Source organism: Ctenopharyngodon idella, chromosome 18 (assembly GCF_019924925.1).
Source record: "Ctenopharyngodon idella isolate HZGC_01 chromosome 18, HZGC01, whole genome shotgun sequence".
NCBI classification, from domain to species: Eukaryota; Metazoa; Chordata; class Actinopteri; order Cypriniformes; family Xenocyprididae; genus Ctenopharyngodon; species Ctenopharyngodon idella.
In genome coordinates, this window is record NC_067237.1 from 17788838 (window position 1) to 17801032 (window position 12195).

Genomic DNA, 12195 nt, shown 5'->3' on the forward strand with positions numbered 1-12195 from the left:
TATAAAACATATATAGATTATATGATCAAATAAAATATAGAGAATATAATATAGCTAAATTATAATGTAAAATATATAGCCTACAAAAGAGCCATCCCACATGAAAAAATACTAGTAAATACTATAGTGTTTTTGAACCATACTATAGTAAATTGTAGTATACTGTATATATTATAGTATTTACAACACTTTGTTAATGAATGCTACAGCATACTGTAGTATTAACTAGTAAACTGTAATAAATACTGTAGTATACTTTAGTTTTTACTACAGTAAACTGTAGTGTATTGTAGTATAATATACCCTATTGTTGTAGAAAACTTAGTACAGTTTTGGGTAAAGTAATTTGTTTGTATTAGGCTAGGCTACTATAGTTGTTATATTACCACAGCAACTATAGAGTTACCACAACAAATTAATTCAATTACTTTACTATAGTATGGTTCAAAAATACTATAGTATTTACTATAAATTACTATAGTATTTTTTCATGTCTTTGTACCAACTGATGTGAATTTAGACTCGTCATGCATTGCCGTTTAATCAATTAAAACAAGGTTTTTATATATATGTAAATGAGGGGTAGAGCTTGGCACGGGACATCTCTCTCTTTTTTTCTGGCTCAGTGCGTTTATATAAACACATGAGCTCGTGGGTAGTCTCGGAGATCCATCCGGTCTGCCTTCACATCCACTCATATCCATCTGTGGAACTGACTGAACCTCATCTTCTTCCAGACCAGCATCATTTCAGCGTCTTCGACGATATCAAGCCATGGCTGTTACCGGCTGCTCTCAGTGCATCAAATATATGCTTTTCTTCTTAAACTTCATTTTCTGGGTAAGTTTGTTTACCAATATTATTGTTTCTTTACTAATATCATTGAAGAAGTCAAAAGCAATCCTAGCTAACAAAAATACGTAGTAAGAACTTTTCGCTAATGTTTCAATTAAGATATGACAACGTTATTTCTGAACGTTCTCTGTCCAGTTTTTAACCTTTTTCCCACCTTGGTTATGCAAACGTTACGTTTGAATGTTCTCCTGAAGATTCAGAAACAAGTAGTAACATTTTAAAAACGTTCAACTAAAAAATCCTTTCAGAAAAAAAAGAGTTGTACTGTAAATATAATGTCTTTTGTGCTAATGTTTTGAGAGCGTGATTTAAGACCAGAGAACTTTGAACAAACATTCTATACTGGAGGAAAGTTTGTTCACAGAAGGAACCTTTTCCAGGATGTTAGCCAAAGTTCTGAGAATTTTCCCTGTTAAGTCTTCAAATAGGGATGCACTATATATCAACCACCATATCGGTATCGGCCAATATATGTTCATTTTTAATGTTTTTGTTATCGGCCCGATAAAAAAATTTGGCCGATATATTAAAGCTGATAAATAATGTATTATTTCCTTCAGCTGAGACACTTCAGATGTCCTCCATTATTGTTTTTAATTGCTTATATGATTGAAATCACTTCAAAAAGGAAAATACAGTTAAGTGCAACATGTGCAGTGCAAGTTTGCCATGTAGGCTACATAATATTATAATGAAAACATTATAATTGTGTGCTTGGGACATGGCTTTTAATGGTGAGACTTTTGTTTTTGTAATCAGGCTTTCAAAAATTATATAAAAATTTTGATTTCGATTTATCGGTCAATATATCGGTTATAGGCTTTCAAATCTAAAGTAAATTTTCATATCAGTGCATCCCTAATTTTTAATGTTATCGTTATAGTTAAAATGTGGCCGATATATTAAAGCAGATAAATAATGGATTATTTCCTTCAGCTGAGATTTATCGGCAAATATATCCGTTATCGGCTTTCAAATCTAAAGTATTATCGGTTTCGGCCAAAATGTTCATATCGGTGTATCCCTAATTTTTTATGTTATCATTATAGTTAAAATGTGGCCGATATATTAAAGCAGATAAATAATGGATTATTTCCTTCAGCTGAGATTTATCTGCCAATATATCGGTTATTGGCTTTTAAATCTAAAGTATCATCGGTTATCGGTATCGGCCAAAATTTTCATATCGGTGCATCCCTAATTTTTAATGTTATCGTTATAGTAAAAATGTGGCCGATATATTAAAGCAGGTAAATAATAAATTATTTCCTTCAGCTGAGATTTATCGGCCAATATATCCATTATCGGCTTTCAAATCTAAAGTATTATCGGTATCGGCCAAAATATTCATATCTGTGCATCCCTAATTTATAATGTTATCGTTATAGTTAAAATCTGGCCGATATATTAAAGCAGGTAAATAATAAATTATTTCCTTCAGCTGAGATTTGTCGGCCAATATATCGGTTATCAGCTTTCAAATCTAAAGTATCATCGGTTATCGGTATCGGCCAAATTTTTCATATCGGTGCATCCCTATCTTCAGAGCAGAAAATCACATAAGTTCTTCTTGTGGGTCTATTGATTAGATGTGCTTTTCACCACATTTTTTCTCACCATTCTTCTCACAGATTTTTTTCCACAGTGTTTTATGATTTATTACAGTTTAAGGACATTTAAAACACATACCTGTACATTAACTGGAATAAATGCATGTCAAGTCATAGATAATTTGGTGTTTTCATGCATAATATTTTGTGAAGCATAGTTTCTTTTGCATCTCACAGTCAGTTAAATGGTGTAGTCAGAGTTTGTCTTGTGTATGTGTTCCTAGACATAAAGAAAATGTGGCTCCAGAGAGCCTCCTGTAGAATGAGGGTTAGCTGTGGTTTTGCTATATTTTTACACTCTCTATAATTATGTCCATCTGCTTTAGGGACATGAATACACCTTAAAATAACTGAAGCAAATACGAAAGAAAGAATCACAGAGCAACAAGTTACCTTCATAAAATGCTTACATACAGTCCGCAGAGCCTCTGTTGATTAAAACATCACATGATGTTCAAACAATGATATCATAGAGTAAAAAAACTAATTATGAGCTTTGAGGAATGTCAAATTAGCATTTAGCAGCAGGACAAACATTATGGAATAACATTCATTACTGGAAATAAATGATGTTTACCTCAGTTCTGAGTTGTTCAAAAGTTAAAAATAAAAAATCACGTAACTTTTCTGACTCATCTTAATAAAAGTCTACTTCACAATGCTGCAAATTTAAATTCATTCAAGACCTTTAGCTTACATGAGAATGATGTTGTGTGATATCACAGCACCAATCCCAAACCCTCTTGAGACGCGTATTGTTTCCTGTCATTGTACTTTACACGGAGCCAACACAAAAATATATCTGATTTCCACAATTCTCTTAGTGAAGCTGCTGCTTCCTGCTCCACAAATTACAAAAAAATAAACAAACAAAGCGTATCACAGAGAACTGAAGAGGAGGACCACCCTTTTTTGTGCGTGAATAACACTAGACCTGTCAGATGTTTCTTCCCCAAATGCAGGAAGAAATGACCTCTGCAATGACCTCCGGAAAGTGAATTGAAATAAACATTTCTGGGCGATGACAACCGTAGAATGATTTTAAATTCCGGCTGTCATCAAAGGTATTTAAACGGTGAATGTTTTCTGAAAAGCGCTAGTACACATTTCTCTTTGGTCTTCTCTTATTTTTAGCTGGCTGGTGGTGTGATTCTGGGTGTAGCTCTGTGGCTTCGCCATGATAGTCAAACCAGCAGCCTCCTAATGCTCCAGTTTGAGGGGACTCAAGCACCAGGAACCTTTTATATCAGTAAGTGACTTCCACTCACACACTAAAGCTGGCTAGGCCATTGATAACAAAGTATTAAGTTCAATTATAAATACAATTGTCATCTGAAAGAGCTGGTTCATCCCAGGTTCAGATTTAAAATGTGAACTACTATCTAGTTTCAATTATCCAACCTTGTTATTTAAACTAGCCACCCAAACCCTGCCATCATAACCATCTGCAAAATTATCTTGCCCATTCATTTCCAACCTAAATGCTTATTACTGCTCGATTAATTATATCCTCATAAAGTATGGTTTAGATAAGAAACATTTATTTCAGTGTTATTCATTATCATTTTAGGTCTTACGTAACACTTAACTTATGTGGGTTTTATTATTATATATAATCCTTTACAATGTTGTTTAAAGTAATGAGCAGAATATTTGAAATTATTATTATCGATTATTATTTATTTCTGTATTTCTGTCTGCTCACAACAAAAACGCAGACAAAACAAAAAAAAAGACAAAACAGATACAGAACAACTGAAAGTCAGCATAAATAAACATGGCCTTACCCCTTTTTTTGTGTGTTCTCGGGGGCGGGGTTTATGTAAATTTTAGGGTTAGTGATGATGTCACCAACCCAGGAAGAAGCTCGTTGTAGTTCCTACCAGCCGTTTGTTGTAGTCCTTAAAAAGCGATTTCTGTAAAAGAAAATATCTCCCTTTGCATTGAACTTTGAGCGTCATAACTTTGCAGATGTTGTTTATGCTCTAACAGCAACATTACACACTAACTAAAGTTAAACTGACTGGAACTACCTGTGCATTAAATGGTTTTATTGCACATCTTCCAGCCAATCAGAATCAAGTATTTAAACAGACCATGGTATAATAATCATAGATATGTATACGTAGATGCCTAATTAAAACGCTCCAGACACGTCGGCGTGCCGGCATCTTGGCACGGTCAGTATGTCGACAGCAAAACTCGGTGCCACAACATTGCGCAGCTTCTGGTTGTGAAACCGCCAAGATTTAAATTCCCGAAGAAATGGGATAACCTTTCACAGGTATGTGTTGGTTTGTGTTTTTATATGCATTACCTCATATTTACCATACTTTTTAATGTTTACTATGATAACTTTTTAATGTCGTGTTAACTGATGCCTTCGTCTTGTTGTATGGTGTTAGTTTAGCAAAATCAACTGCTGAAGTCTATAGATATTCGTACATGCGTCTTACTACGGTTGCAGATGCGCAGTCAGCTTGCTCTCGAATGTTCACTGACCGTTCCAAAATGGCGGACGGCTTACGTCTAGAGAGCGACCCATAAAAACAGTCACTAATGAGGCATATATATATATATATATATATATATATATATATATATATATATGATAATAATAGTTGTTAAAGTTGGCACGATGAAACGGAAGTTGCAATAGTCTTTTCTTCCCTATTGTGTCCTTATTTCTTCCCTAATCTAGATTATGAGGGCACATGAATTTTAAAATAATAATGATGTGCAAAGATGAATCGTTTATAATAAATCGGGAAATTTTTCATAAAAAAATAAAAATTGTCTATTTTGATTTCATGATGACTTTGCATGATCAGGAAGCCTTTGCACTGTGAACTTTGAGAAACAATTACTCCTGAAATAGAGGTGCATGTCTCCTCAGAAGATGGGAGCAGGAAACGTTCTAAGCTGGACTTTGACAGGGCCACTAAATCACTTTGTGTGTACGTGTGTGTGTTTAAACAACTTATATGATGGCAGCAGCGCAATATCATTGCATAAGAGCTTTGATCCTGTTAGTCAGAGGTAGTCATGTTGTCGTTCCTGTATTTTTTTCTTTAATAACACTTCATTTTACTGTTTTCACATGAAGTCAGTGATTCTACAGACACACCCACAGGGTGTTTTAAAGAACCAGGGAAAGACTAAAAGTTACCACAGGGCGTGTTCATACTCCACCCGTATGTGCACATACATATACTCACGTTTACACACTTAACCACAGCAGATGCACACACAGAGAGTTCAGCGGCACAAGGTCAGCATGTTGTGGGCACTAGGATAGAGTTAGTGCCCATTAATTTTTGCAGAAACCATCGGGTTGTCTCTCTCCACTCAGTATAAGTACATGGAGAGCTCCGCCTGTTCCTTTTTATAGCAGCAACAACCTTTTCTGATTAAAGAAGTTAGGGTTGTTGGTCTGGCCCACCCAGAGAAAGAAGAGAGATGAAGAGTTGTACTCCCACTGCTACTGAACATCCGTGTAATTGAAAAAGCCCTGCTCATGTGCCCGTTACACCACAAATTAGAATGAGCAGTGCTTGGGTTCACTCAAGTGCTGGTTAAACAACCCTAAAAATATGTTCAAGCCCGGCCGCTCCAGCAAATCATTACAGCTTAGAGAGGAATCTGGCTGGAGAATACTTTCAGATTCCTAAATATAAGTTTTAAACAGAGAGTGGAGCTCGAACAGCAGGGACGGGAGTGTGTTTTGCGCAATGAAAAAAATCTGAAAGAGGCATCATCATATAGGGTACTTGTTTCATGTAAAAGAGGATATATGTAAGTATATACACCTTATAGGCCTACTACTATATTTCAAAGTCATATAAAAATGTAAGTCCTACCTATATAAATTTAAACTGTACATTTTCATTCAATTGCAATTAACATACATAAGTGTCTAAAAACATTACGCATTTAAGCAATATACTTTTAAAGTATATAAGTATATACGTAGGCTATATTAGGACTGTGCAGTATGCTAAAGTGTACTTTTTCAAAAGGGACGTTTTTTTTAACTCACATACTGGAATATTAAACAGTCGGGTGTTGTGGGTGTTGTCAGTTTAAAGGGGACCTATAATGCCCCTTTTACAAGATGTAATATAAGTCTCTGGTGTCCCCAGAATGTGTCTGTAAAGTTTCAGCTCAAAATACCCCACAGATCATTTATTATAGCTTGTCAAATTTGCCCCTATTTGGGTGTGAGCAAAAACACTGCATTTTTGTGTGTGTCCCTTTAAATGCAAATGAGCTGCTGCTCCCACCCCCCTTTTCCAGAAGAGGGCGAAGCTTTAACAGCTCGTGCTTCGGTTGCTCAACAACAACAAAGCTGGAGAATCTCACACAGCCAAAATGAGGATTGTCAGTAACGGTGTTCAGCCTTACATTGTTCAAACCGGAGTCGGACACTGATGGAGAGACTCAGGAAGAAGTTACAACTTTTAGAATGAAACTGGATGTTTCTGAATGGTTAGTGGATAAATTTATGTAGTTGCTATGGAGTTGATTCAACTCATCGACTAGCATGTGCCGTCATGTTAATCTTTTGTGTTGAATTGACCCTCGTTTGTGAAGCAGTCCGGCGTAAAATGACGGCATGGTAACAACACTCTACTACAACAACTCTTCCTCTTCTCTAAAGCAGCCCAACATGGCCTCACCCCCTTTGTTGCATGTTCTCGGGGGCGGGGTTTATGTACATTTTGGGGTTTGTGATGTCACCAACCCGGGAAGAAGCTCGTTGTAGTCCCTACCAGCAGTTTGTTGTAGTCCTTAAAAATCGATTTCTGTAAAAGAAAATATCTCCCTTTGCACTGAACTTTGAGCGTCGTAACTTTGCAGATGTTGTTTATGCTCAAACAGCAACATTACACACTAACTAAAGTTAAAAAAGTGAAATCATAATCAAGGACCCCTTTAATACTTTGGTTTAGGGGTTTAGAACAAACTACCTAAACTTTAGTATGAGCAGTAATAATGACACATTTACATGAAGCTGAAAAGCAGATGTTTTGATGTGTTTAGTACAGGCTTTTTTTTATTCAGATGCTGTTGTGCGAGTCTTGTGGGCACAGAAAGCAAATCTGGCTCTGTTATGTGAAAGTTTCCTGTTTAGACTAGATCTTCCCATGTCTGTTTATAGTTTGTAAGATACCATGCTCTTTTACCTATAAGTCTGAGCCTGAGACTTTATCGCTCTCTGTGTTTTTACAGTGTTTAATGGAAAAGGAAAATGCTCATTAGCTTTTTTAGTTTTGCTTCTGAATTCCACTGAACTAAATGTAAAAGAGAGGAATAGACTTTACCAGCTCAACTTTGAGTTGCAGAAAAATGTAAGAAGAAAAAGAGCATTATTTTATTTATCATTAATTTATTTATCTATCATTAGGATTATTACAATATATACTCCACATACAGTAGTTTTAAATGCATTCACAAACATATACTAATAGGGTTCAAATTTGAGGTGATGTTCAACACAGCTGCACACATGCCATCTAGTGGCAACATATTGCATTAGCTGGTTACTTTTCTACAAAATCATGAGGAATGAGTCCTGTGGAAACTGTTAAACGTGATCTACTAAATGTTTGATGTCAGACTCATACATACATGATTTGTGTTGCTCTTTCAGGTGTGTATGTTCTCATAGCGATTGGCGCTGTAATGATGTTCGTGGGGTTCCTCGGCTGTTATGGAGCTATTCAGGAATCTCAGTGTCTCTTAGGAACGGTGGGTTTTACTCAACTCATACTTTTCATTCTTCATGACTCTAATAAATTTACCATCCATCTTTAAAAGACCTTTACAAGAACTATGGTTTACTTACTCAAAACCATTTAATTTTGCATGCATTTCAATGAAAAAGAAGTACACATAAGTACAAACTGAATATAGTGATTTTGGACACTTAACTGCATTGCAGTTAAATTATAATGTAGGTAACACTTTACAATAACAATACAATAGTTAAATACATTAGTTAACATGAACTAACAATGAACAATACTTCTACAGCTTTCATTAATCTTAGTTAATATTAATCTTAACATTTACTATACATTATTATGCTCAAAAGTTGTATGTTAACATTAGTTATTGCACTGTGAACTAACATGAGTATGAACATTTTTATCAAATAACATTAACATTAATACTGTAAGAATATATAGCTCATTGTTAGTGCATGTTAGTTAAATCAGACATTATTTTGAAGTGTTACCAAAATGTATTATAGTTTACATTTATATTAAATGCAATTAGCTGAATTTTAAAGTGCTTTTTGAAATAGGACTTAAATACATATTCATATGTAATTTCATAATTACTACTTGTCTTTAAAATATGGTAGTGCTGAAAATATGACACCCAAACTAAAATATATGTAATTCCTTTTGAAACTTCAAAATCATATAATTAATTAATTATCATGTATTTGTAATTACACATTTGTAATGACGATGTTGCAATTTAGTACATTTATTTTAAACCCAGTTTCACAGACAGGGCTTAGATTAAGCCAGGATTAGGCCTTAGTTCAATTGGGAGATTTAAGTATCTTTTATAAACGTACCTTAGAAATAAACATTACTGGTGTGCATCTTGAGACAAAACGATGGCACTGACATATTTTAAGATATATCAGTGCAGTTAAAACAGCTCAAACTTTAGTCTGAGACTAGTTTAAGCCAAGTACACATTCAATACAATTAAGCGCACTTTTTCACAACAAGGGTTGTGCTGCTTAGTCATGATGTTTTAGTCATACCTTAACAGTCTTCCTATTCCAGTACTTCTTTCTTCGTTGCACATTTCTGTCTTTTTCTTCCTCAGTTCTTCACATGTTTAGTGATCCTCTTCGCCTGTGAGGTGGCAGCAGGAATATGGGGCTTTATTAACCGGGACACAGTAAGTCTACACACACATATACACTCAAAGAGTCTGTATGTTAAGACCTTCATTTTGAGAACGTCACTCTCCCGCTTTCTATCCATCCAGATCTCCACTGAGCTCATTAACTTCTATGATGTTGCATACATTAAAGCTGTGGATCCTGTGGAGTCACCATCCAAACAGGCAGCTTCTAAAGTTCTGGAGGTCTTCCATGACACAGTGAGTAACCAAAATCAATCCTCTCATCAAAATGCCTCTGTTTGTGCCAGTTAATAATCTTTTTCACACTCTCTCTATATCTAGCTTGAGTGCTGTGGTAAAGGGGATGATAATGAACTTTTCACAGCTGTCCAGGTCTCTCTGTGTCCCAAGAAGACCAACCCAGTTGACCTGCTCATCTCTCAGGTATCTGCTGCATGTTTAAGACCATGATAGAGATCTCATGTCAGTTCAGTCTGTTCTGGAGGCAATAATGTGTACACATAACTACAATATTTCTATAACAATAACAGACTGTGATGGTTTTAACTCCTCTAGGATCTTGTCGTTTTCTGACATTAGGTTTATTTGTTTATGTTAAAACATTTTTTACTCCAAATTGATGGAAATTTTATGTGCAATTCAAAGGCATTAATCTTAAATTTAGGCCTAAATGTTTTTATATGGGTTGCTGGCATGGTGCTAAATTGTAAACAGATAAGCAGCCTGTAACAATAAAATGTGTGATATTTTGACAGCTGACAGTGTTTTTGATTGTGGATGGACTTGTTACAGTTTTTCTCAATCACTTTGGCTCAATTCTTCTATGACAATTTTTTTTTTTTTCATATCTCTGAATATTTAGTTTCTTGTTCACATCAGATTTGAATTTCTTATTGATTTAAGCAAATTGCATGTTTTCTGGCACGTGTGCCTTTCTTTCTTCAGTCGAAAAGAAATTAAGGCTTTTGAGGAAAACATTACAGAATTTTTCTCCATATAGCGGACTTCAACAGTTACCAACGGGTTGAAGGTCCAAATTGCATTCTTATCTAGCGAAACGATGAGTCATTTTCTAAAAAAATAAAAAATATATATACTTTTTAACCACAAATGCTCGTCTTGCACTGCTCTGTGATGCGGCACGCATTACGTAATCACATTAGAAAGGTCACGCGTGACGTAGGCGGAAGTACCGATCCAGTGTTTACAAAGCGAACACGCAAAGACTACGTCAAACGGCCTTTACGAAAAAAGGTAAAACAACGATGTCGGAGGATTTTGAAGTTGGAGGAGAGTACCCTACCGCGGTACTTCCGCCTACGTCATGTGTGACCTTTCCAACGTGATTGCGTAATGCGTGACGCATCGCAGAGCAGTGCAAGAAAGAGCATTTGTTGTTAAAAAGTATATGATTTTTATTTTATTTTTTAAGAAAATGACCAATGGTTTCTCTAGATAAGACTCTTATTCCTCGTCTGGGATCATGTAGAGCTCTTTGAAGCTGCACTGAAACTGACATTTGGACCTTCAACCCGTTGAACCCCACTGAAGTCCACTATATGGATAAAAATCCTGGAATGTTTTCCTCAAAAACCTTAATTTCTTTTCGACTGAAAAAAGAAAGACATGAACATCTTGGATGACATGAGGGTGAGTAAATTATCAGGAAATTGTAAACTAATCCTTTACAGTTTATAGAATGTTACAAAATGTTTCAAAAAAATGTTCCAAAAATGGTTGAAAATAACTTGTGCACTTCAGAGTTGCCACACAAAGCTAAGGGACCTGTTCTCTGAGAAGCTCCATGTCATTGGATTGGCCGCCCTAGTGATTGCTGTCATTATGGTGAGAATGTACACACATGCACAATTACAGACTTGCACTAAGAATAACTCATCACCCCTCCCAAAATTTCCCTGTGTGTGTAATTTCTCTCTACTTCATGTCCAGGTTTTTGAGATGATCTTCACCATGGTCCTCTGCTGTGCCATCCGCAACGCTCCTGCGTACTGAGATGCTGGATGATGACCAACAATGTTTGATTTTTCCTAGTGATGGGCAGGAGGCCATTTCACTTTTGCATTCCCTCTCTTTTCGAGTTCAGATGTCCAAACATTGAACATTGATCCCAATGTTTGTAGAGAGGACTTCCTATGTGAATGCACCAGAATACACACCGAACGCTATAATAAATAAACCAATATCTGATATCAGGGAGGAGGAATAATGTGATTGACAGTAATATGGATAACATTGCTATTATGTTGTATTATTTTACTTTTATTTAATCAGTTTATTAGATTTTCTCTTACATTGCTTTTATTTTCAACTTTTAGTAGTAAAAGTGCTTCAATGCACTTACATTTTAGTGTGTGTGTGAGTGTGTGTGTGTTTGTGAAGTAAATCAATGTGATGTTTATAGAGAGTTAACCTACGAAACTGTTATGCAAACAAGTACATTTGTGTCTTGCATATCACACATTGGATTTCATTAGTCCCTAATGATGATGGCATGATAATAAACAACATGAAACAAATCGAATAATTCATTACTCAATGAGCCCATACTGTTTTTATTTTGGGAACATTCAAGTTTATTTCTAATAAATCTTCAAAAAAAATCTGCCAAATTATTGTGTCATGAATGTTGTGTTAGTAATGTACTGAATAAGGACATTCTTACTTTATTTGAAGCATAAAGGTTTTGGGCAAACACATTATTGTACATTTATACCAATGTGAAGACAATGTACAGATAGATAGATAGATGGCGTCGTGCACAGTAAACATGTGCACTGTCGCTTTAAGAGCAATGTTTGCGCGATTCAAAAGGTGA

General features: G+C 35.4%; 1 protein-coding gene across 1 annotated transcript; it reads left to right on the top strand.

The window, feature by feature from the left end:
* Positions 1 to 632: 632 nt before the first annotated feature.
* cd81b (CD81 molecule b) lies at positions 633 to 11989 on the top strand. Its single transcript, XM_051869944.1, has 8 exons — positions 633 to 840; positions 3600 to 3714; positions 8119 to 8216; positions 9318 to 9392; positions 9483 to 9596; positions 9681 to 9782; positions 11121 to 11204; positions 11310 to 11989. Exons 1-8 carry the CDS (start codon positions 775 to 777, stop codon positions 11370 to 11372), a joined length of 717 nt encoding a protein of 238 aa, XP_051725904.1. The 5' UTR covers positions 633 to 774; the 3' UTR covers positions 11373 to 11989.
* Positions 11990 to 12195: the final 206 nt, after the last annotated feature.